This window comes from Salarias fasciatus, chromosome 19 (assembly GCF_902148845.1).
Source record: "Salarias fasciatus chromosome 19, fSalaFa1.1, whole genome shotgun sequence".
Lineage (NCBI taxonomy): Eukaryota > Metazoa > Chordata > Actinopteri > Blenniiformes > Blenniidae > Salarias > Salarias fasciatus.
The window spans coordinates 14,259,964-14,286,428 of record NC_043763.1 but is presented as its reverse complement, the minus strand read 5'-3'; the positions used below and the strand labels follow the sequence as shown (position 1 = coordinate 14,286,428).

Here is a 26,465-nt window from a genome sequence, read left to right as displayed (position 1 = left end):
GAGAGACCTCTCCGTCTCTTTCTGCTCTCTGCCTTGCTTGACTGAGCAGAGCTGATCAAAGCGGCGCTCCGGATGACGACGAAGCAAAACAGTGGAGCGGAGGACGCGACAGCCTGCCAGCATCAGCAGCGGAGGGGAAAGCTGCCCAATCATCAGCTGACGTGCTCATGAGTTCAGCATCCAATGAAATGCCAGGAGGCACCCTCCCCCAGCAGAGGCAGCGCCAGCCTGGCTCAGATCTCTTATTAATGAATGGAAGCGTTCCCAGGCTCCATCACTGCACATCCCTGCGCTCGCCGCTCGCTCTGCTGATACACGACGGCTGAGGGGAAACGTCGACGGCGACGGTAAGGACAGCGGCGGAAGAGCTCAGCTATGAAGAGACGGCAGAGGAACAGAGAAGCCCAGGATGAGGACGCCACAGAGGACACGGCAGCAGCCGTCCAGAACGCAGACCCCCATCCCGACATCCGCCCGCCGGACTCATTGTCTCCGTCATCGTCATCCTCTCCTCCTCTTCCTCCTCTTGCCATGCCACCCTCCACGTCTGCCTCAGGTCTCCTGGCTCTGGCCTCTCCGGCCACCCGGCGCTCCATCTCCATGGGAGACTTCCGCAGGGTGACGGGGGCCCTCCGGACCGGCTCCGAGCCCCCGTCCACCTCCGCCACGGCCCCTTCCTCCAAACTGGTGACCCCCAGCTCCAGCATGGAGTTCGAGGCGGCCCGCCGGCGCCTCCTGGAGGTGGAGGAGCGCCAGCGGGTCATCAGAGAGATGGAGCGGCGGCTGGAGGAGCTCCGGGAGGTGTTCGTCCGCTCGGAGCAGGAGGTGGTCGTTCACGGCGAGCTGGTGTCGCGGATTACCGGCGCCGCCCAGCAGGGGGAGCTGTACGTGGCCGAGAACAGCCAGCGACTCAAGAAAGGCCTCAAGTTCAAGAAACACCGGCCCACCATCGTCTTCTCCTCCATGCTCGGACTCCGCACATGCCTCCCCTGGCCTGTGAAGCTCAAATAGGACAGAGGCTCGTACTCCATCCGTCACTTTCGCGATGTGCTTTACACAGCTGGGAGAACAGACTTCCTTTCTTTAGCTATCACTCATTGACGCGGCTGCTCTCCTGTTCCCACTTTTTCTGCTCTTGTTTCCTGAGGCTGGTCCTCAAGGGCTTTAGAGTGCCTACAATAATCACTAATGCTAGTAAGGAGCTTCCCGGTCAGCGTGTTCTTCCTGAGAGAATTTATTTGGCTAGAAAAACCAATCAAGCGCCGGTGCAAGGTGTGTGCAGGATGTCATTGTCATTGTTGCTGCTTGCAGATACGGTCCATGATGCATTGATGAGTCATTTATATCAGGTGAAGCGGAGGGGTTCAGTCACCGGAGCTGTGCTGTCAACCTCTCGATTTGTCCAGCAATGCTCGAGAAAGAAAAGGAGATTATGTAATGTTAATATAGCAGGGGAGAAAAATGGAGACTGAATTTCTGAAGAGTAGACCAGGAGATGGATATCAGCGCTGAACAATCCTCCTCGACTTGCTAAGCGAGAAAGCAGAAGAGAAATATGGAAAAGATAAAGGAATTGCACACGTTGTACGCCGTCCACGGCTGACAAAAAAAAAAAAAAAAAAAAAAAAAAAAAAAAAACAGAAAATGTGCCTTGGCTTTTCCGAGACCGCTCGTTCACAACCACGGCGTCTGATTTTAGCAGCGTGATAAAGAAGGAATAGCGAGATCAGCGAGGGGGAGAGGGAAAGAAAAACAAACATGTCGGGACAATTCCACCTGTGGCCTCTTTTTATCCAGTCACCTAGCAACCACTCATCTCTCCATCCTAAATCCGCTTCCACAAACACGGCGAATGTAACCGGCTGCGACTGCAACACTCTGACTAGACGGCCGTAGGAAGCCTCTGGAGGATTTCACTTTGTCACATTGGTCTTGAAAATCTGTCGCGATTGGCTTCGTAGTGAAGAATTTTAACGTTAGAAGCTTGTTGATGATGCTGCCGACGGTGTGAAGATTAACAGACACACTTAGTTTAAGTCATGCATGCATCAGAAAGGAACAAGAAGAAGTAGACCGTCACTGTTTTTGAATTGTATTTTGGTGCTGTGTGCAGGAATAGGAGTTTGCACCTTTAGGTAAAACAAGCCCCACTGGTGTCGCTCCCATGATGAAGTTATGCTTTCGGTCAGGGTTTGATTGCGTGATTTGTATGGAAATGTACTGATATTTTTAGGGCTCACCCCATAAACATGTTGTAATCCAGCATGCACAGCAACATCTCTCTCCTGTACACGAACAATCGGGCTCAATTTTTGACCTAATTCTTCATTAACTCCCTCCCATTTTCTATTCTCTCTGGATTAAGACAGAACTATCTCCTGAATTCATCTCTCCCACCAATCCCTCGCCTCGGCCGTGTCTGTGTGTGCGTACATCGCGCAGCCAATACACCGGGGATGTCTATTTTTGGCGTTTGGAGGTTATGGCAGAGAGGCGCGGATTGGGTCTCAGCACAGCGTTTGCTGGAGAAAGCACATATGGAGACGTGAGTGCATGCTGGTATTCGTCCGTGTGTGCTACTTTCTGAAAGAATCAAACAGGATATTTGCAAATGCGACGTCCCTGACGGTGCTTAGTTTGCCCTCCTATTGTCAACGACCTCACAGAAGAACAATGGAGCAACGGCTGTTTATCACTGAGTTCTCAGACCAGGCTGCCTGTATCGAAGTCTGTAGAAAAATATGATGCATGTGAGAAAAGACGCGAAGCACGAGTTTGTAAATGTCGGCTGACTCAAGCAAGACGCACCCACACGTTGGCTCTGGGTGTTTTCTAATTTTAACTTTAAGGGCTTGAATGATCAGTTTGTTGACGCTTCTTGGAAGCACACTTAGAGCGGCACCCCACCGATACCACTTTAACATGTCGATTTACACTTAAAACCTCAGAAAACAGTTGTGAAATAACTTCTGTGGCTCAGAAGGGACCAAACAAAAACAGAACGAGCATCAGCGGGACATCATCAGGGTTTCTTCTCCTCGATCAAACAGTTTTTATGGTGTCAGAGGAACGGTCTGATTTAGGAGGCTTTTCTGGAGCTTCAACAATCCAGGGACTTAAATTCAGGATTCTTGGACTAATTTTTTCTTTAATTTGTTCCCAAACTCCCTGAAGTTGCCCTTCAGGCCATGATAATGTTGCATTAATGTCGGTAGCCACGATGACCTTATCTTTGAATGTTGACTGTGAGCATTCCACTCGATCGAGGTGAAGACTTTGTGCACATCCACAAAAACACAAAATCCAGCTGACATTGTTAAGAGAAGAATGCTTTTCCAGAACTAAAGGGTCTTTCTGGCCTTAAACATGTATTAATGGTCCTATGTAGATAGCTACAGTCCTACGCAAATATACAGCAGGCCTATATATTCATGCTTTTACCATGCCTTATGCAATATTTGTGCATCGGTAGAAACAACAAGGAAGATTTTGATTTTGACGGTTGAGGCAAACTGGTGAAACTCGTGACCATAATGAACTTCATCCGGATACAGAACATGTTTCATCAGGACAAACACTTTTATCGCACACTGACGTTCCAGGAGTACACATTTTGTGTTTTTCTATATATGTATATTTAAAAAAAACAAACAAACAGCTTCCCAAAGATCTCTGGGCCCACTTGCAGAATGAATGTAATGCTATTTATCACAAGGTTCTTTTCTGTTTTCCTCTTATTTTCCTGAACACGACTGAAAGTACAGTGTGATCGGCTTTCGCTTGAACCTGTGGTTGACGAAACATCGCCGTGTGTTTAATCCAAGCGACTGCACTTTCGTTAAAATGAAACCCTTGAAATGCATCATTTATCAAGTTGCAGGGCACCTGTTGAGACATTTGAAAATTTCAATCATATTTTATGACTTTTTGAATCTTGACTTTCAGAGTAACGCTCTTCTATGATGTGAAAAAAATTTGTCGAATGTGTAAAACTTGCAAAAAACACATTTTTGGTAAAATTTTAGCCTAAATATAACCCGTTATGTTTGAAAGTCAATATATTGTTGCTTGCACTATTTGGAACTATTAATCTCACATGCCCGTTTGAAAGTCAATGTTTGCAGAGGTGGGAGGATTTGCAGCTCCGACAGCCCTTTACTGACACTCAGTGGCCAACCACAGGTTCAAAACCGCCCCTCGGAGGGTTCTCCTCTGAAAGTTTTAATATTTTTTGTGTTAGTTTGTAGTTCGATATGAAATGCATTTATGTTAAGAGCACAAAACTTCTTGTTTTCTTAAATCAGGTGTTCACTACCTTTTATACCTGGTTTTATTTTTGTCGATCCAGAGCTGTAAAATCTTCGGTATGAATGTTAGGTCAAATTATATGACGACTTATTTAAAATGCTACATGCTTATCAGTAACGGGTTTGCTGTTCATTTGCTTTCAGCTCTGAATTCAAACGAACAAACGAAAGTCTTTTAAGTGTTTGATATACCAACACTGCTTTTTTCCCCCTTTTTTTTAAAAGGCTTTTTGCTTTTTTGCTGCAAAGTGAAATGATGAATGTTTTGCTGTTTTATGCTTACATTTGCTACGGCTGGTCTCATCTTCTTGACACTTAACTACTTGAGCACAGAGCTACAATGTGCAAAACTAGAACATATTCAAATATTACATTTCAAGCATTTTTTTTTTGTAACATATGCAGAATTATTAGAATAAAAACACTAAACTACTGAATTGTGGGTCATGTCCTGTCCAGTATTCTGACTGCATTGGTTTCTTTGAATCTCTACATTGGGACCTTTTTCAGTTGCATGAGAGGTCCAGGAGTTATTGGGGTCACCTTGCAGCAGCTCGCAGCAGCGTGGCGTCAGCAGGAACCTGCTCATTGACGTAACAAGATGCTGCAGAGGTACAAAAAAAAAAAAAAAAAAAACAGCACGCACAGAGCTTTACTGCTTTACTGCTTTACTGGACCTTATTTTGCATCCGGTCATCATTCAGTCATTTTCTGGTCCATTAGAGCTTCTTCTCAGCTGATTATGCGGTTAAATGGATGTTAGATAATCTTGTGTTTATGTGGAAAAAGGGCAGAATTCTTGGAAAAGTGTCCCAATTCCACGTCCTTATCACCGCAAACTAGGATTTGCAAAGTTGCACTAAGCTGCTGGGTTTTTTTTTTTTTTTTGTTGCTCATTTAATAAAAAAAGGAATAAAAAAAGCATTACTGAGTATCCAGGATTAAAAAGTTACAATATCCTCTGTTATATTTTATTTATTTAAGAGATTGCGGAACCACATGCACACCAAATTGCATGTTTTTTAGCATTAAAAAACATGCTAATAATGGACCAAAGCTGTGCTTCTATTCCACAGATTAGCGCAGGCTTTGCTCTGCATTTTATGGATTAATATCATATTTCACAGTTTACATTACATTATTTATGTGTTTAGCATCTATTTATATATGAACAAAGCTGAAATAGCCCGAAGCATTAGAGAATGAATGCATTTATTATACATTATGTTAACATTTACAGAAGGCTTTCTGGGTACATTATACACAACTTTACAAGCAGATCAGCCTGATGGGGAGATGTGTGTGTGTGTGTGTGTGTGTGTGTGTGTGTGTGTGTGTATCAGTCGGCATAACAGGTCATATGACATGATGTGCTGGTGAAGTGGCTGCTTATGTAAGTGACAGGTTGGAATTTCATCCTCCTGGCTCTGGGATGGGGGGGTCAGGGATAAGTAACAGCCGCACAAAGACAAAATTGGGCTGGAAGGACAGAAAGCTGCAGGAAAAACGCCAAGATCTGGAATTAGGGAGACAAATTGGTTCTGAGGAGGAGTCAAACAGCTGTGAGGACACCGGGAAGCAGAGAGCTTGTGTGAAAACAGACACTTGGTTTGGTTTTTGCTTAAAATCCAATAAATTTTGACTATTTAAACCCTGGATCAGGGATTTCAAACTCATGAGAAGCCATGTATGTTTGTCATCCAAACTCATCTTGGAGGTTTCTTCAAAAACAGGGCAGCACAATAAACAGTCAGGGGAATGACAATCACATTAACGTAAAAGAACCTGGTCTGAAACTTTACATGTAAGTTATCAAACTTTATAGTAACACAGCTTTTGAATTAGTGGACGCCTGTGAGTTATATCACCACAATATGACAGTATTAAATTTCAATTCAATTGATCGTTTTGTCGGGTTGAGATAAAAAAAAAAAAACCCTACATCTATCTAACTGTGTGCAGAAGGTTGGAATTCTACAAAACGTCTGAATATGTTCGGCGAAGCAGGTCATAATGCTCAAATTCACTCTGTAATTCAAACCATGTGTGCCTTTATTCAGCATAAAGGACATTTACCAGCTACCGAAAGAGGTTAAAGCAAAGATATAAGGCATGTTCAGTGTGTCTTTATTTACTAATATTAGATAATCTGCTCAGATCTCACAGTTGTGCTGTCTTATTGTGCTCAGAAAAAGCAGCCTGACATTTCTATGCATAGCCAACAAGAAACGGCACAATCCTTTATAATGCAAACAGGTGAAAAACAGCTGATATGTATGTTGTTATTGCTCTTTTGCAATTTTAGGCAAGTATGTACAGTTTGTGTATTTGTACCTGTGAAATGTGTTTTACAAGTATTTCTGGTGTAATGTGGTGCTGGCATCTCTTCCGCTTGTTTTTCTCCTTTGAATCCTGGAAGACGTGACAATGTGTGTGTGCTTATCAGGAGCCGACACGTGGCCGCACACCGAGCGCGCCTGTTCGCTGAACAAATTACCGCGGCAGGGTGTTATTGCTAGCAGGCCCCCTTTTAAGTGCCAGTTCCTGGAAAGACCGAGGGAGCTTTTTCTGGTCCTAACACACCGCCGTTATTCCAGGTTCTCCGGGGGACTGACGCCCGGAGCCAGGAGTAACCGGATCCCCGGCTCCCCGTGCGGCCGCAGAGCCGTGCCCACAGTCAAAATGGCCGAGCTAGAGTTTCAGCTCTCTCCTCGGGCTGCCCAGACGCCTGGCGTTTCGGCGGAGACAGACTGGCTGGCACGTCTCCGGGCGGACACTGGGCAGGTTTCAACCTCGTGTGTGAGTCTCAGTAAACTGTGATTTCACAGATGAAACAGTTTCCATTGACACCAAAAGAGCCCTGACCATTTTTCAAAAGACTGCCTGCGAGCTTAAAGTGCCAATAAGGGGCGTGCCCCGCTTTTCCTCTATGTACAAATCCCCAGTCAGTGAAGACATCTTGAACATCTGCTCCACTATTATGTGATTTTTTAAACATACAATAGAGCAGATTCTTCCCCAACAGTAAATGTTTTATTGTACCTTTCAATACTGATCCTGGGTTTAGGCAACAAGTGAAAGATTTTATGCCATGAAAGTCTTTTTCTTTATTCCTAAAATGAATAAATGTTAAAAAAAAATAATATAAACCTCATTTACATCTTCAGGTATCCCTTGGTCTGTACATCCTATTGTGGAAAAGTTCTCCGTTTGCTTGAGTCAGATCCATGAAAATGTTTCCATCTTCTGCTGCTGATCAGTCGCACTTCATGAGTTTAGGGATCCACAGTTTGTTTTTCTCCGTTATGGCGAGCGCGCTATCTTCAGTCTGTCAGTTTGTGCACATAGTTGACAGGAAAGGTTCCACTCCTGGACGGATCCCCCTCTATGTGACCGACCTGCCAGGATGAAGAACAATCCAGAATTATGCCGCAGTCAGTCAAATGATCTATGAACAGTCTGTGTTTATTTAAACCTCTACAAATCAAGTCCATCCATCTTCTGTACCGCTACACACCCCTATATATAGACTCACTAATTAATAATTTCTATTTCATGAGAGAATTGCAGTTCAAACGTGGCCAAGTAGGGCGGCTATAAATAAATCAAGAACCTGCAGTTGCACTTACCCACCAGTGGGTGTCATTAGCGGCTGTAACCACTATGATTTCATCCTTGAAGAAGGCCAGCTGCTCTGAACTGACTGCCCGGCAGTCCACCAGCGCTCTGACACGCTTCTGATGAGGCCTGACGCCCGAGACCTGCGGGAAACACGCGATATGTTTTTCAGCGATCTGAATCTCAGAGGTGAAGTTGTGAACGTGAGAGAAATCTTGAAGCGGTTCTAACCATGGCGTTCCTGCGGGGCCGAGGCGCGCAGGTCATGGGAGGCGAAGGCGAAGGGGTGGAAACGGCGGTCGGGATGAGACTCGTACTGTTCCCCGCCAAGCTGCAGTACAGCTCCTCCTGGCTGCCCACAAAGCTCGGAGACACGACGGAGCACTTGGCCTGGCTGCCCCCTCCGCTGCTGGTGCGGCGGTACGACGTGGTCTTCTCGGAGCTGGAGAGAGGAAAACACACCGATCAAACAAATGATCCGTTTTGTTGAGAAACGACGTCTCTTGAGTTCCACACTTCGCCTCACCTTACAGGTCCTATATGATTCTGCGGGGAAGTGGACACACTGCAGCTCTGAGAGCCTGAACTGGACCCGGTCTGTCCGTCCCAGATCTGCCTCTGCGCCTTGAGCCGCCCCCCCTGTCCGTGGGGGGACTTGGGCGCCTTCATGCTCTGGCTGTCTGTGTGGACTGAATGGGTGCTGTGTCTCGCCTGTGTCTTGGGGCTGGATGAGTGCGATGCCGGGTTGGAGCAGCGCCGCGGAAGCGGGTTTGATTCCTGTGTCGTGACTGAAATCTGAGGGTCTGAGCGACCTGCGGAGGCCAAAGACAGAAAGAAAACCATTTAGAAACGTTTTGTTTCGTGCACACACTGCAGACAAGCTCTGTGCAGTCCCTCACCTCTTTGGATGGATTTGGCTGGAAGTGGCGGCGGCGGCATTGATGCTCCAGAGGGGGCGCTGTTGGCTGGTGGATTATTATACAGGAAGTCTACATTCTCATAAGTCCCACAAGGCCTGCTGCTTGTATTGGCGTTGGCGCCATTATTCCCGCTCCAGCAGGCGAAGGCAGAACCTCCGTTTGATGCGAGCGGCGAGCGGTTTTTGGGTATCGGGCTCACCTAGAAGAAGGAATTCAGAAATTAGCTTATTCGAGTCAGTAATGAGGTGTGTGTGTGTGTGTGTGTGTGTGTGTGTGTGTGTGTGTTTTACCCTCTCGTCCAGGTCATCCTCACTGTCGTACAGCTCCTGAGACTGCGTCTCCCACAGAAACTCCACGTGGATTTGAGAATTAAACTTCCCACTTTGAGCCAACTCCAACTGAAACGCACAACAGCACCAACACTCAGAATACTCTGACACATAAATGTGTATTATTAATATTTTTTTTTTTTTTTTTTTGTCCTTGTAGATGTTCAAACTATTCACAAAGTGGAAAGTTGCGTGGTCGGTGTTTTTTGTGACTTGAGCACGTTTGATTCTCTGAAAACGAAAGGTCAAAGAGCCCGGCTGCATTAAAAAACAGGATATTACTCAATCCTGGTCTGATTCAGCAGGGCAGATGGCCGGTAAGAAAATAAAAGCAGTTTATAAATGATGCGCTGAGGGACCTGATGAGGATCGAATTCATGTCTTGGGAGAGAGTCCTCAGCTCAGCTTTGTGCATAGGGAGTTGTTTCAAGGTAGAGTTTCCAGCTGAGGAAGTCGCATTGTTTAGTTTCTGGAGTTGGCTTCTTTAGTAGGTGTTTTTATTGTTGCAACTTGATTCCTAGGTTGATCCAAACAGTGAGTGTGTTTTTTGAGTGTTTTCTTGAATTAAAATTTCAAGAGTTGAGAAGAAAATCTCACCAATTCCACACACTGTGTGTGCTGCAGCTTCCTGGAAATGTCTAGAGCCGTCTCTCCTCCTGAATTAACTGCAAGAGAATAAGAGAACGATGGGAAAAAGTGTCATCTTCATTTATTTTACTGGGTAAAATAAAACACAGTGGGGTGAAACACACCTGTGTGTAGCGCTGCCTTTGCTTTGAGCAGCAGCTTGAGCGACTCTGGCTTGTGATGCAGGACGCTGTAGTGAAGCGCCGTGTTCCCTTCTGCGGTCTTCTTCTCCAGACAGTTGCTGCACGATGAACATAATGTACAGACAGACGGCGTTAAACAGCGGAGAAGCGGACCAAGCAAGTATGTAGCACGAAAGTTCCCGAGTCAGCATTGAACCTTTTTCATGCATAGCAGGTATAAATATAGCGATTTAAGTTTTTTTTTTATTTAGTCTGACCTGTTCTGACAGAGGAAATCCACCAGAGCCAAAGAGCTTCTTTCCTCCAGACGCACAGCAAGATGGAGCGCCGTTTCTTTAATCGTCTTAAAGAAGAAAAGAGGGCAAACTGATGAGTCTTTCATAGAAACTCCATAACAGCTAATTTACCAGATTATATGTGAAGAAAAATCTATCAAAGACCACTTTTAATTTAAAGATTAATAACCGATCAGGTATATGTCAGGTTTGATTGTGTTAACAACATTTCTGTGTTTGTCAAACAGAGAGAAAAACTCTTGTTCGGCTTTATGTGTGTGTGTGTGTAGTGCACGTGAAGAAAAGCCAGCCTAATTCAATGACTCGGCCTCATTCGCTCCCATGGGACACGAGTTCTGGCCTAAAAGCTGAAATAATAAATGGAATCTAACCAAGACAAACAAACAAACCCATACACGCACCAGCGGTGCAGCCAGCCGTGCTACACACACACACACGCACGCACGCACGCACGCACAGAGTTCAAGATTAGAGACACAGAACGAGGCGTTGGAAGAGACGGCAGAGGAGGGGAAAACTAGATGAGAGGATGAGGAAAGAAAATAGAAGGGCAAGATTGGATTAGAGGCCAAAAGAGATGGGAGGGCTCCTGACTCCCTTCCTACATGAACCACACACACACACACAAACACACACGCGCCAGCTAATCATACTGTCAATTATCCACAACACCTCCTGCAGACGGTTAACTTTTTGGGGATTTGCCTCGATTCTTGACCATCTTAGTGCGTTACAAAGTGAAGGGAAGCAGTTTTTTTTTTTTTTTTTGTGCAGCTTTTAACAAACTGGGTGGGCGTCCTCACCAGGATGTTGCTGTCATTCAGACTAAATGCACAACATCTGTGGGATGTTAAGTTTAAATCTGTCACAGGGCGGCGCGGGGCCTCATTACAGGCGTCCCCGCCCTGACGGGACAGTTTTCAGGAAGGAACGCCGGTGTGGAAGTTACTCTTTACCTGTCCTTCGGGGAGTGTGAGCGGCTTGGCGAGGTCCACGCCCTCGGCGAAGAGCTGCAAGAGGGACGTGAGGTCGCGGCTCCTGACGGCGTCGTACAGCCGGCCGGGGTTTGACTCCTCTTTCCGGAGGACGTAGCGGCGTTCGGCGTACTTCGCCACGATGTACTCCTTCCTGGCGTTCCTGGTTGTTAAAGACATATGAGTCGATCAGAAGGATACAGAACAATTCCAGACATGACAGATAGTTTTGACTGGTGAAAGAACGCAGGAACGTACATGTCGCTGTGCGGCAGTGGTTTGATGGAGTCACTTGGAAGGCCGGCCTCCATGATATCATTGAATCTGGTGTTGCCAATACTGACAGCCAACTGGAGGGACACGAAGCAAAGCCACAGAGACGTCATGAAGACATTTCAATGAAAGAAAATTACATAATAGCTGTAATTAGGAAATCCTGACAGGAGAAAATCCACTCGAACACTTTTTTTTTTTTTTTTTCCTGTATTATGTATTTCTGTGTCTTTAGTACCAGCAGTTCAGATGTGCTCAGCAGGTCCAGAGTGAGGGACTGGATCCTGGAGTAGTGGACGCCCAGCTCTCTGTGGATGCCAGAGCACTCGATACAGGTCAGGATGCCCAGGTTGGTCGACAGCCACGTTGGATCTAAGATTGATGAAGCACATAAAAGTTAATGGAAGGTTGAAAAAATGCAGCAGTTCCAGGGAAGAGTTCTGAGAAGTCTTTCATCTCTAGTGTGCGAAACTCATATTAGTTTAGGGGCCAGAAAGCATAAAGACCAGGGGTATCTTTTGAACTGAATTTGTACACCAGCAGGCAGATTCTGGTCCCCGGGGCCACATGTTCAAGATCCCCGCTCTAGTGCGTTTCCACATTTGCTTCCAGGATCGATCATCGTAATGAGCGACTGACCTGGAGCTCCGCAGTCTGCACAGGCCTCGTTGCCGGGCATGTGTCGCAGCTCAGCAATAATGGATCGGGACAGTTCCTGGAGGCCGCTGTCCTGCAGGTGAAGCTGATCTCCTCCCAGCGCCGTGTTCAGGGCTTCTTCTTTACTGTTCTGCAGCACCGACATCCAGCTGAAGTGCAAGTACAGGTACAGACAGAACAGTGTTATCCGATGAAGCCACAGAGAATTTGTAACTCCACATGCCTCTTTCGTCCTCAAACACACTAAAACGTGTGTCATACATGTGTTTTTGCTCACTTGTCTGGTGTGTCGTCACTTTCACTTTCTCAGCTTTACAACCACCCGGACTCAGACTAAAGTTCACATCTTTTATTCCTGGAGTTTAGTTTCATTTTGCCCACAAACAAATCCCATCCTTCTTTCTCTTTGTCCCTAAACTCGGCGCAGTACATTACATCAAAAGAGTCTGCCCGAAGGCCCGCACACAGGGGAAGGGCAGGGGACGGAGAACGCCGCATGAATCGCAGTGCAAAAACCACATCAGAAAACAAAAGTTCCCTCGCCTGCCGTCTGTGGGGAGAAAGAAAAGTCCCACCCAGAACCAGCTGGACAGGGGGCTTAGAGAGGACAGCCTCATTTCGAGTTTCTCTCTTTTCTTTGTTTAGTGTATTTTTTTTTTTTTAACTTTCTGTGAGCTAACTCAGCTGATTCTAGGTGAAAGCTTTTTCTCCTTTGCCGGCCTCGGGCACATGACATGTAGCAACTTGCTTACAGAGAGAAAACACACCAAGTGAGGAAGTGAGCGGCGCTAACATGACACCCTGAGGAGCTCGGATGCTTACATCAGACATTCCTGCTCGTCTTCGGCCTGAAAATGATACGTCCGGTTATCTGTGGAAGAAGATAAACGGTTCTTAAATGTGGTTGGAGGATGTTGAGGGGAATAACAGTTGACCCTGTGATGGAGATTAAGTGAAAGGGGTGACAAACTTGTGTTTGAGCGACTAAAAATGTCTCATGAAAAGCACAAGAAGTCGTCATTAATCATTATGAATGTCTGGTCATATGTCTTGAATCCTAACTTCTAATAATGTGGGATCCAAAGGGTTGAGCTTTCACACAGCTGCAGTGCAGATGACTTCGTCTTTAATGGTGATTTGTCGGGGAGAAAGTTGAAGGTTCAAAACGTACGAGTAACCAGGTCGAAGGTCCGCCGGTCGTCTGGGTTCGGCCGCACCTGACAGGTCAGCAGGTTCAGTTTGGCCGGAGGTCGATTGATCTGAGGAGAAGCACAGCCGCGTCAGCGCTGGGTGGAGACGCACTTTAATGTAAAACTCTGCTGATCGCCCGGCGCCTCTCTCGCCTCACCGTACTGTGGGAAATAGTCAGGTAGCCAAATTTCACTCCACATTTCCTCTTCTGCCAAATCTTACGGATCCTGCGAGACAGAATGGCGGCAAAGAAGAAAATCCCAAATCAACAAAAGACGTGTAAAAAAATGACTGCTTGGTTAATTTGGTACAGTGCATTAACAAAAACCCCATCAACATCCCTGGTTTGAGTGGTGATTATATAAACACTGCGCTGGCTCCGTTTATAACTCTTCTCCTCGCCTCACTTCAGTTTTCATCATCTTGATTGAATCAGGTTGAAATGGCAGAGTTCTGTTTTGTATCAGTGGCCTGAGGAAAAGTTTACTCCCCTCCAGTCTCCCATTCGCCCTACTGAACCACATCCCCTCCTCCTATCAGGCTGTAATCTCCCAGTGAGTGTGTGTGTGTGTGTGTGTGTGTGTGTGTGTGTGTGTGTATATGACGCATAAGTTGGATCAGCTCAGTTGGCCACGCTGCCAGTAAGCTTCACAGGAGGGGCCTCAGCCTGAATCTCATCTCACAGTAATGAAGACCAGCTGGGGCAGAAGTTTGACTTTGTCCTTTCTGCTCCGAGTATTTCCTTCTTCTTTACCCAACCTGATCATTTCTGACTGGTTTGCAAGTGGTGAGAAATCACAAATAAAAAGCCCACACCGCTAGTTTTTGGTGTAAGGCTGGACTTCCCCATGTTTCTTTGTTGACATTGTGAAATATTATGGTAACGCATGTTGTTATCCAAATGCATGACAAAGCACAATTCCTCTTGCAGCCGTTAAATGATTTTGGAGGCGGTTTCATGCAGTCCAGTTACATTTTTTAAAGACTGATTATCACTTCAGTTAGGTTTTCATTACACTCACAGTTCTAAAAATTTATAGAAAACAAAATAATAGTTTTTCTATTTACTCATTTGTTTTGATCATGATCTATTCTCCACAATATTTAGCACATGGTTTGTCTCACACCAAGTAGCTGTGGTTGTTTTCAGACCATTAAGATCGTATTATGGTACTTGACCCAAGTAAATGTGCAACAATAATATTTAGAATGTAAAGACTTACAATAGCATTGATATCCAATAATAACGAACACTTTTACACACCCGTCGCTCTTCTTAAGCAGGAAGCCAGATTTCTCCGTCCCATACTTCTTATTTCCTTGCGGTTGGTGAATGCTGTACCCGTTGCCAGAATTTTTCCTGTTGAGATATTCCTGCAATATAAACAAAGACTTTATATGAAATCTTTCAAATTAAATTTTGTAGATCACCAATATCAAAAATACCACAGAAAAAGGAACCTGCTGTTCCAGAAATCCAAATCTTTAAAAAGAACCGGTTATGATTTTGCACCAAAATATCTGTACTTCGTGTTTTTCTACAAGGTGTAAAGAGCAGGAAATGTCTCCCGTACCTCTTTACCCTCCACTTGCAGCAGTAATCTGAGAGAATCCCTCAGTTGAGTGAGCTGTTTGACCTCCTCATCCTGCTCCATGCGGACCTACAACCCACAAAACAAACACCATCGAAATCTTTAACACCGGCAATAAAATCCATTCAGTTCAATACTTTAATAAAACATAAAGGGCCGATATCAGCATAGTGATCTAAAGGCATTACTGCATAAACATGAAAGGTCATGCAGGTCAGAACTGCCCAGCTGAAGGGTGACCAAAATGTAAAAATGCCTGAAAACATTAACCGATTATTTCAGATCATCAGTTCTGTAATAAAAAATGTAAAGGTTCTTTCAATGTTTTAAAAAGATGCCATAACACACTGAAACAAAGGGAGAAATTGGACTTGTTCTGTTTTTCTGGTCTGGCCCTTATGAGCTTACATTTGGCTGCTTGTGCTTGTTAGTAAAGGGAAAAACATGTTTTGAGCTTTCTGTTCTCCATTAGCTCAGATAGTTTCTTCATTTGTTGTGGGTGTGGCGTAACAATACATCAGAGCTTTGTGTAATGTTCTCAATAATGCACACCAGAGCTCAGCACAGGGGTGTGTAGCGCTTGGAGATCTTCGCGCCTTTGTGTGCAACATCAGCCAGTTTCACTGCAATATTTCTGCTAATCAAAACACTGCTATTCGATCTGGATTTCCTTCTTGAGGTTGAGGTCTGGCATGTCTGAGCGGGCCTGGAGTTCCGCCGTATGAGGAACCAGAAAAACCTCTAACGTTTCGAGCGTCTCAGTTAAAACGGCGGCTTCCATCACGCCACCCTGAGAAGAGTGGCGAGGTTCGTGATTAATGGAAACCAGCCGAGGTGGTTGGAGAAAACGGTGTGCGCCGAGGAAAAAAAAAAAATGAAATGAGGGATGCTTTCAGTTTCTTCTTTTTGAAATGAGGGAGAGGAATTTCTGGGAAGAGCCTCCAATAACAGCCTCTGCCTGTGGGTTCAGCTGGAGGGGGGCACCGGGGGGAAAGTAGCTGTGGCTTTGGCTCTTGTGATGGAGTAACTAAGAACGTCACTGCAAACACTCTTTAAAAGTCAGCCGCCGACCTGGATGTTGCGTCTGTCTGCAGGCGTGTGATGAAGATAAGTCGGTTTACCGTGTGAATGGATGAAGCCAGCTTCTCGATGAAAGGAGCGAGGTTCTCCGCGGCTTTCAGCCCGTCCTGGAAGAAACTGGCGCCAGAAAAGAAACAGCGGATGCTGAGTCATGACAGCTCCTTGGTTGAAAATTCCCAGCATGCACCAACCAAAGCACCACATGCTGAAGCCGTATAAGCAGCTCCGCTCCCACATAAAACCCTCTGCTCGATTAGGATGGGTAAATGGTTAACAAGAGGAATAACATGCTGTAAAAGGAAGTGAAAGCCAAAGAGTCTTCACTTTATGCAAAATCGTTCGCCGAAACTTTGCCGGAGATCGAATCCATATGCTCCGTAGGGCAGGAGCGATCCTGCACTTTATGTTTCTTATTCCTTTTCCACATCTGGCACAAAAGTCATTATACTAAAAGGAAAAAAGTCATTCTGGCTGGGACTGACCTGAGCTGGGCCTGGAAGTATTTGATGAGGCCCTGGAGAAGATCAGGACCCTGACGCACCTTCAGCTCCTGGACCTTCAGAAGATACTGAAAGCATAAACGCAGATAGTTAAAAAAAACGGCTCCAAAAAAGCAGCTGTTTAACGAGGCCTGACGGGTCCACAAAACACAAACCTTGGATCACGATGAGCCAAGGAGCTCCTGTTCTCAATGCTTTCAGGCCCTTTTTTTATCCAATAATCCATACATGTCCTTCTGTTTAACTGTCTGACTTCTAGTACATTCGAAGTCGTTTTGTATGCAGCTCATTTCGACTTATCTCTTTGTGAATAATGTCCGTCTCGTCTTAAGTCTTCTCTAGAAGCGCTGGGAGGCCGTCTCTGTGTGGAAGGAATGACTACATTGTCTTTGTTCCATAAAAGCCCCGTCTTGAAGCAGTTGGGTGAACTCTTTTTGTTCTGTGTATATCCTTGTGTGTTTCCGTGTGGTTTACTGAGCATTTGTGTGTATATCAGGGGAAAGAAAGGCAGAGACACGTCGAGTTTGGGGAGGTTTGCAACAAGTGGAAATTCCATTTTCCCTGCCTCTCCTCTTTGTCTCAACAGCTGGTCTCAGTCAGGAATAAATGTGTTTTTTCTCAGGGTTTTTTCCCCCCCTTCATGTGGACTAGCATAGACTGCACCACCTGTATTTCTCAACAGTTTTCCACAACTTTTCTACCATTTGTCATTTTGTCTGCTTTCTAACTTTGCAGTTTTCAATTTATGAGACCCTACAGCACTAAACCTCTGGAGGACACAAACAATTTAATACATTTAACTCTCTCAAACGTATTTTTGTTTAACTGTGGGAATGAATGGAGAGTTCGAAAACGACCCGATGCCGCTGGGGTGAACTGACTGGACTGCACATCAGGTAGCCGGTTGATATTTTGACTGGAGAGGATCCCCCACCTCACACATCTGCAGCTGGAAGATCCTCCTCTCTCGCTCCATGTCCTCGCCTCCGTCTGATCCTTCTGTCCTGATCAAACCCAGCTGCCGGGTCTTATCCTTCTTCTCCTTTTCTAGCTTTCCTCTAATTGAGGAAGGAAAGAAAGATACGGTTATACATTTAAACGTCTAAATCTGTCTCTTTATTAATTCATATGAACCTTTTTTCGCCCCCCTCACTTATTCCTCTTCCTCACAGAGAGTGAGGAAGTTGTATAAAAAGGTAATGAGGGAGTGGTATAATCTCTTCATAGCATTATAAAACACTTTAACCCACTGACAGAAAGAGATCAAATGACATCTATAAAGTGCAAGTGCCTTAGTTACAGCATGGAAACGTAATGGAGACTGACCATGGGGGATTAGCCTCCATCATATTAATCTACGCTGCTAAACCAACCTCTGTGACCCAGAAAAAGGACAAGAACAAAAAAAATGTAAATGTGTGATTCACTCCTCTCTAAGTAAACACATCTGTCTTATGGCTTCAGATTTTTTTTTCCCCCAGGAAAACCCTTCAGGTTTGAAGTGGAGGGACTTTGCAAAAACGTCACACAAGGCGGCCAGATGGATCTACAGTAAGCGTACGGGTGATTACATTTTAACGTCGTAATCCTTCCAGCTCTTCTCCATATGTTTCTTGAGTTCCTGTTGAAGAGAGGAGAGAAGGGGAGACGGTGTCATTCACACCCGTACAAGTGGTTAGTGGTAGACAAATGAAGTTTTTATTTTGCAGATGATGTCTGTGAGCAGAGCCAGACAGTTGATGCACACAGACATGATTACTCAGAACATTATAACTCGTCTGATATCTGGTTGAACTGGATTTCAGCGTCTTCCTTCACAGCTACAACTGAGTGACGTTCAGCTGTCGAATCAGCTGTTAGAAAAGAAACGGGCAGTCGCGGGAGCTCACCAGAAGCATTAGCCTGCCATTACTCACTCGTCTGAAGGCAAATCTGAAGACAAAACTCGAGGCAGGACAAGATAAGTTCAGTTCTGGCTCAGAGCCACGTCTGACTCATCCGTCTGCATAAATAACTGAATATTAGCCAAAGTTATAGCAGCATAATGTTATAGCAGGCTTACCAACGGCCATACAGCTGACAGAACTGATTTTAAATGGTACTTTTCTATTAGTTTTGGGGATTATCAGAGGTGGAGGGAGCAGTGAAGCTACGGCTCCACTGCTTGGTGCTGGAGGCGATCCCAGTTGACTCTGGGCAAAGCCAGGGTACTTCCTGGACCAACAACAGCAATTTAGAGTCCTAAATTAGCCTCAAACAGTGTTTGGACTGTGGGAGGAAACTTTAGTACACAGAGAGAAAATCCACACACACTCGGGAAGAAAGAATAGACATTTTATCCAAATGAAGCGAGAAGGCTAACCACGACACCGCTGTGTGTCCTCTGATTGGACTCAATCACAAGTAAATGAGCTGTTGTTCAGAAAATACTCACATCAAAGTAAATAAAACTTAAACAAACTCAAATGTGCAGTAATTTTTAGCTACTTGTACATTATTAGTATTATTTACCTTTTAACTGTTAGATTTTTATTGCTTTCAATGCATTTTCCACTCATCTCCACTGTGCCGAGTTACATAATCAGGATTTTAGAGAGAACGAAATATCTGTGTGTGTATAAACAGCTCACCATTACCTTTTAACTAACTTGAACTTAAGGAGTATTTATTTAATATGTCAACTCACTAATCTGCTGTCCCGAAGTTCTGTCTTCAGAACGTTCTCCAGGGGAAACGCCATGATGTTGTTGAGGTTTTGCACCTGAAAAAAATGTACGAGAAATTAGTGGAGAAAGTTCAGATATCCAGGATAACGTTAACACTTGCTTTTTATCTGCACCCGCATGAGCAAACAGCCCCACACACACACACACACACACACACACACACACACACACACACACACACACACACACACACACACACACACACACACACACACACACACACACACACACACACACACACACACACACACACACACAGCTCTACACTCTCTTACTGTACGTCCTCATGGACCTGTGTTTCTCGGAATGAGAGCGGAGAACTCAAAAACATGGTGATACAGGCATTTTGAAGGGGTGAGTCATCAAAAGAAAAGAAAAAGGAAAAAAAAAAAACTCTGGACTTCAACCTGCACTATTACAGAGTTTGGACCCACTTGTGAGCGTGACGCAGTGACGTTAATGAAGTATGTCTGCAGAAAACGCCGCCAGTTTAGAGAGATTTGAGGTTTGGATGGCTTTGAGATCGAACCCAGTTGTGGATTTGGGGTGATTCACAACACCCAGCGTAACCCCGATGGGTTTTGTTTCATAGTAACACGCAGGCTGCGGCGTTAAAGTGGGTCACATCATTAATTTAGCATGTTTTGCAGCTACATCGAGTGTTCATTATTTCCACATGTTTCCAGCTGTGTCATGCGCATATTCACAGTTTGTTTTTACTGGCACTGCAACTTTTCCGTGGATTTCGGTGAATTACAACCACGCTGCACCCTGCTCTTGACATAAATACTGTCGAACCACTTCCGTGAGCGGCCAGCAGCGCTCACCTTGAAATATTGACACAGCAGCCAGGAGATTGGTAGGATTGTTTTGGTTGGCATCCAAACGCTGAGGCAACTAAGAGGTAATACGTGAAGTCCTGACACACGGAAATAAATGCTTCTAATGTCAACACTTTATACAAAGAACATTAACATTTTTTTCACTCACACAATGTATGAAAACCACTGAATTTCCAGTCGAATTTATTAAATCAACTTCCAGGTTATTCGTTTTGACCCACTCCTTCTTCACATCTGTAAGGCCGCGTCTCCCCCGTGAGGCCCTGATTGACACATGAGAAGGAGCGTGTGTGTGTGTGTGTGTGTGTGCGTGTCACACACACGGAGGTCTGGGATGAATTATCATCGCCATAGAAACTATCAGTGGGAGGGTTTCTGACGGCCGCAGCCGAAAGGCACCAGCATGCAGCTGCTGAAAACTCCTCTCTTCAATGCATCTGTGTTCATACGCAAGCACACACACACTGTTTGTTCTGGCACAGTGAACACGCACACACACACACCAATTTGGGGACAGATATGGGTTTGTTTTTTTCCCCACTCACTGTTTTTTCAACAATTTCTCCTGGTTTACTTATATTGCCATTATTTGTGGGCAAAAAAAAAAAAAAAAAAAAAAAGTTTTAGATTAAACCAAGTTTCCCTCTGTTCTGGTTTGAAAACTCTTGTGAAAGCACACACACACACACACACTTCTCTCACCAGATTTTTGAAGAGCGCTGTGACTTCTCTGGTGAAAACGGCCAGGTTGAGGAAGCCTGTGTACACTTCATTGTTGTCCTGGGTCAGTTGGTTGTTCCCCAGGTTCTCCATCACCTCAATATACTGCTCCTTATTGTCCACATGTGCTGCAAAACATTGCAGGAAGCGCAGTGAGGCACACAGCATCCAATGACTCAGACTTGAAAATCAGAAGAAGGCTGACCGACTGGATCTACTGCCTTGGGATTATTTTAACAAGACAGACATGTGGGACAAATTAGTCCTGCTTTACACCCAACCCCGAGCGGGAGGCAGGCAAACACACCGAGACCCATGTTTCAATCACTCGCAAGTCCATTTCTCAAAGGTCACAACCTCAGAGGGCTCTCCGTCTGGAGGATTTATAAGTTAACGGGCTGATGGAAAAGAATGCAACCACCACTTGGGGATGAGTTTTAGGAGCACAACTGTCTCAAAACAAGGTTTACGGCTGGATACAGTGGAGCAGTTAAAGAAATGTAAATCAACATGAGCAAGAAACGCTGAATTTCTACGACACATAACCACGGTGAAAGAAAAAGTTAATTTTTTCTGTTTTAGTTTCCACTTCGGAAGAAATTTGCAACACTAAGAAGCTAGCTTAACTGAATTAAAGGCAAAAAGGGAACATTTTGCATGACAGAAAATTGCAAGTTAAGCAACAAATTGAGGCACGCTGAAGATGAAGAAGACCAAACCGAGCAGCGGCTGGGAACTGTTGTGGCTACACTGGATTATAACAAACAACGTAGACATGGAAATATCAAACAAAAAAGATGCTTAGAGGATGGTTTTACAGCTGACCTATGACTGCCAGATGCCACGAGTGTGTCTGCTTTGTTTGGCTTCTCCGGCAGAACACACACACACTCGCAAGCCGCAGCGTCTTGGCAGACAGCTGGGGGACGGGCAGACCATGAAGGACATCTCGGAGAGTTTCTGTCTGCATGAAAAGCAGGAGGCCGTCAGACCAGCGCGAGGGAGGAGTGGGCGTACTTTGTCTTTGTGGTGAGTCAAACCGTCCATCCACAATTAACATCGGGTCTGATTAAAGGGTTCATGAAAAGTGAAAGCCTCCCACCAACACGTTACTGGAAGCAGCACATATGATTCTACTTAAGCATGGGGAACGATCCAGAGAAACAGAATAAAAAGAGAGTTAACGGTGGAGCGGTCGCTGCAGATGCTATAGCGCTGTTGCCTAACTCTGGGCAGCCGGCTTGCTGACTCATGTCTTACTAAAATCTCTGAGTCTTGAAATGGGAAGCAGGTCCGTAAGAGAGTCCAGAAAAACAACATCAAGATATACTTAAGCAGTTCCTCTCTTTCTCCCGTGCATATTTGAGGTTGAACACTCACATTTTATTGCATGCTATCATCGGATCAATCCAGCACGGTGATGTAGATCTATCTACGTGACACACTGTGACTCACAAAACGATTATTATGGATCGGATCGGAAACGCTGTTTTTGCCGAAACCACACATGCCATTCACCTTACCGGGGACCCGCATGCATACGCCACAGAGCCATTTCGTCAAAACACAATCGGCCATCATCCCACACGGCCCGGCCTCCTAACAACAGGCCTCGCTCATAAACATCAGGGCTCACACAGAGCTATGATGTGGAGGCTCCTCTATGCAGTCAGCAGCTCATTCTGCCGTGACAGAGGATGACCTTCATCTAAAAACTAAATATTTAGTCGACACAAAGGACAGAAATATGGTGCTTACTCTATTAGAGGAGCACTTCAAGCAAGCTTATAGATTGAATTCATTTAATCCCTCAACCTCAGCTATGTGTTGATTAAAGGAACCAAAACTGATGGCCAAGCTCGTTGTTATGCAATAAGTATGAAATCCAAGGATAGTAAAGAGTTGTGTAAATGAGAGCGCTGTTTGTGACAAATCAACACTTACAGAGTCCAGATGTGTGGATCGCTTTAATCATTTTCTTCATCTTCTGCAGAGTTGTGAGGTCCACATCGAGAGACTGCAACAAAAGAGAGAGACAAAAATGAGAACATGGCATTAAAATAAAAGACTGACACTCAAAATTACTCCATTCAAAGATTTATTCCAATCTTTCGGATGGGAAGGTGAAGGATGAAAACAGATGTTTTTCCAGCATGGAAAGTATATTTACAAATATATTACTTGGGATATATTAGAGATGCCATTCTAAGAATACATCTGACTGATTGCAGCTGTCGATTACATTCTGATCTTACAGCCAATAGCAGAAAACGCCATCTTGCCATATTACTTCTTCTAAAAAACAGAAGTTTACCGAGTAACGGTGATAGGCGAATAGGGAAAAAAGAAGAACTAAGCCTACATTCATTTGAAGCTCTGTGTTCTGGGGGGGGATTATATTTTATCATTGCCCTGCAGTAGAAGCAGTTTATCATTTAAATACATAAATAAGAGGGAAGTTTATCCAGTGATCCAACCACCAGCAACATTGAAATCAAATCTGAATCAAGCGTCGCCGTAATGTGAAGAGAATACCTGCACTCAGTTGAGTAAGTGTCTGTTTCATTTTCTCACGGTGTGTGACTCAGCCCAACAGGTGAGTTGGCAGTCGGTGCGTTCATTTCACCTCTCACTTTCCAAGTTGCAACACTGTCTCATACCATGGCAGGGTTTGTTGTTGCTTTTTTTTTTTTTATTTTGCAGGAGACTTATGACGCAGGATCCAGACGTGATGCAGACCATCTATTGACTTCACCATCAGTCTCCACCAGACCAACAAGGTGGGAAACCTGCCGTTTACCCTCACACACTGGCCCCTTGTCTCAGTCCACTCCACTCCACTGGTGGCACTCCACCTACAAGCCACCAGGAATAGCTTTAATGAGGCAGTAATCTGGACTTAATAGAGAGCCTGCCCTGTTATATAGTGCTGTTTACACGCCGCAGCCCTTCCTCCTGGTCGGGTCCACTCCCTAAGCGTTGGTTCATTAATTAAAAGGTGGCGTGGGTGTTGTGCAAAATGACGTTAGGTTCGGCGAATGGGAAAGTCTTTGCAGCGGAGCCGGCGGAGAGACGAGTTGCTAATGGAAGCAGACGTGGGATCAACAATGGAAACAAGCTGGTGCAGGTCAATGAAACACACTGTGCTTTCTGAATTTGGTGGAAAAAAAAAAAAAAAAAAAGCAGGGCTGAAGGAAGGACTCACAGAAAGACGGCTCTCCAATTAGTTCAGTCAACAAACACTGAAAAAAGCGTGTTACATAGCGGCTGAGAAGCACTGAATTTAAATGTCCTTCTGTGGAAAAATGCCTTTCTGTGCCCACATGCAGGGTTGTGTTTACATGCTGCCAGGGCGTGTGCGACCGCGGGCAGGAGAGCTTAATATTTCATGACGAGCCGATACGCGATCTGTATTTACTGCAACAACTCGACTCGGTGACGGCACCACACAGTGCTTGTTTTCAAAACTGTACAAGAAGAGTTTAGATTTGTTTCCCAAAAACACTGCTGGATTGAACATCAAGCTTAAAAGAAAAAAAAAATCCCTCCTTGTGACAGTCTATCTTCTTTTATCATGGCGTATAATCAAAAGTAATTGGTAACAAGCAGCTGAGTGTGTGTGGGGTTAAATAGTGTCTCTGTCTCCCGGCCTGCTGCTGTAAACCACACACATGCCCACACATTACCCAAGTCATTAATCAAGCCGGGGCTTACTGAGCAGACTAAACATAATCACCATATCTATCTATGTATAACAAGATTGTTGCATTTACATCCGTCTGTCTGTGAGCACGTGCGCAGGATTCCAACATGACCCTCCCTGAACAGCTATTCCTGCTATGCATTTTCCACTGTGTCATCCTCATAAATCAGGACATACGTCCAAGATCAATGCAACACACAGCTGTCTTAGAAAAAAACATTGGATTCTTTAGTCCCGATTTCTGTTTGTAGTTATTTTTATGATAGAATAAATAAACACCTTCCATCTTTAGCTGATTGTCTAAAAGCTTCTGTGGCAACAGCTGATCAAGGTATCCAGAAAAACAGCCATCACACCAGAAATATGTATTCAACTTAGTGCATCCTCTTCCAGAAGAATTTGTCTATGCACCAGAAAATTCACTATGATTCAAACTGATTGGACTTTAACCAGAAACAGACATCCATCTGTTTTACAGCAGAACGTGGATCTTTAGCGTTTTGTCGCAAAGAAGTCGGATGAGGGGGGGAGGACAGATTTGTGAGCACACTCTGATTATTTGTTCAGCGGCAGAGTTCATGATAGCCTCCCTGGGTTCCCTCCTTTTGCCCGAAGAGCTTTGAGGGAAAAGATTTCAAACACACTCACATGCACACCAACATCAAACAAGAAAGTGTCTTTCGCTGGCATGCCTGCAAACACCGAACACCGAACATATGTGCATGCTTACGATGACTGACACAATATCCCGCTCTGGCACGGTTGATCTGCCATGTGTGCTTTATAGAACTGCTGTCTTCATCAAAAACAGAATTCTGCAGTCTTTATGTATGTTTGCAGCTACAGGATCTTGCCAATAAAAGTCCCAAACAACACCGCTCATCTCTTTATCTCCCACTGGTTGACTTTCCAGCAACTGGACTTCCCTGTTAAATATTTATACAACTCCGGGATTTCCAGAAGATCTCAACTAAAGTGCACAAAGGTAACCTACATCCAAAGTCTCTCTGTCAAACAGCCATTCCCATCCATCAGCCTGTATCTAATTCAGAGTTTCAGGACTTTTGAGCCGATTCCAGCTGACCATATGGGATCCACCGCTGAGAGGTCACCAGTTCATCACAGGTCAAACACAGAGAGACAGCCCATCACTCACATGCTGGAAGTGTACAGTGACCAGTGGGAGGAAATCAGAATACCGAGAGAAAATCCATACATGAACAGGTAGAAGATGCAAACTGGACTCTCAAGCTCTCACACACTTTGATATCATTAGTGATTTTGTTCAACTCATGTTTAAAGCCGTGATTCTGGTGGGAGTGAAGACAAGGCCAAGTAAACTCTCCCACTGCTACATTGTCTCATGCTTTATTTACTTGCATTTACTGAACCAGGTCAACCAACTCTGAATGTCTTTCCTGAAGGACTGCAGAAAAAAACACCTCCACTGAAAACAGAGCACAAGCTGAGCAGAGTCCTCATATGTGTGGCAGCCAGGGATTCACCTGGTTTGTTTTTCTGACAGAAACACCTTCCTGGTCAAAGTCTTCCAGGTCACCTGGAACCCCCACTGAGCAGCTCTCACATTCACTCCCTTTATATCTTTACTGCTGTAAAATATGAGAGACAGACTCCATATGAAGCCAGCCTGACAGGTAAACTGCAGACAAAAGGCTGCCGCTCCTCTCACCTCCTCCACGGCCGACACGGTGCTCCGACAGTCGCTCATCTTGGACTGGAAGCTCGAGGTTCCCGGCGAGGATAAGTCCTCGTTCGCCAGGACGACGAAGTCCGAAATGCTGATTCGCTCCGGCATGTCTGGAGCGAAACCGACAGTCACTGAGGAGAAGAGTGCGCCCAAGTTTCGCATGTAATTCCCATTTGAAGAAAACAGCAGTTTTCTGGTCCTTTTTGGCGAGGAAACGGACGAACCGAGTTTATTCCTCTGCGCGCGAGAGAAATGTTTA

At 45.0% G+C, this 26,465-nt stretch overlaps 2 protein-coding genes across 2 annotated transcripts; one reads left to right on the top strand and one right to left on the bottom strand.

The window, feature by feature from the left end:
- The first annotated feature begins 363 nt into the window (after positions 1–363).
- LOC115407011 (uncharacterized) lies at positions 364–1,309 on the top strand. Its single transcript, XM_030117327.1, has one exon. The coding sequence runs from the start codon at positions 376–378 to the stop codon at positions 1,009–1,011; it is 636 nt and encodes a 211-aa protein (XP_029973187.1). The 5' UTR covers positions 364–375; the 3' UTR covers positions 1,012–1,309.
- A 5,568-nt stretch (positions 1,310–6,877) lies between these two features.
- On the bottom strand, positions 6,878–26,465 carry asap3 (ArfGAP with SH3 domain, ankyrin repeat and PH domain 3). Its single transcript, XM_030117314.1, has 26 exons — positions 26,189–26,465; positions 22,740–22,812; positions 20,778–20,923; positions 19,194–19,268; positions 18,079–18,128; positions 17,442–17,565; positions 16,490–16,575; positions 16,049–16,124; positions 14,910–14,996; positions 14,600–14,709; positions 13,493–13,562; positions 13,316–13,403; positions 12,967–13,015; positions 12,127–12,293; positions 11,726–11,859; positions 11,473–11,564; positions 11,197–11,377; positions 10,202–10,287; positions 9,927–10,042; positions 9,772–9,839; positions 9,136–9,243; positions 8,825–9,044; positions 8,452–8,737; positions 8,157–8,367; positions 7,937–8,068; positions 6,878–7,705 (listed from the first exon to the last, which is right to left on the bottom strand). Exons 1-26 carry the CDS (start codon positions 26,366–26,368, stop codon positions 7,631–7,633), a joined length of 3,090 nt encoding a protein of 1,029 aa, XP_029973174.1. The 5' UTR covers positions 26,369–26,465; the 3' UTR covers positions 6,878–7,630.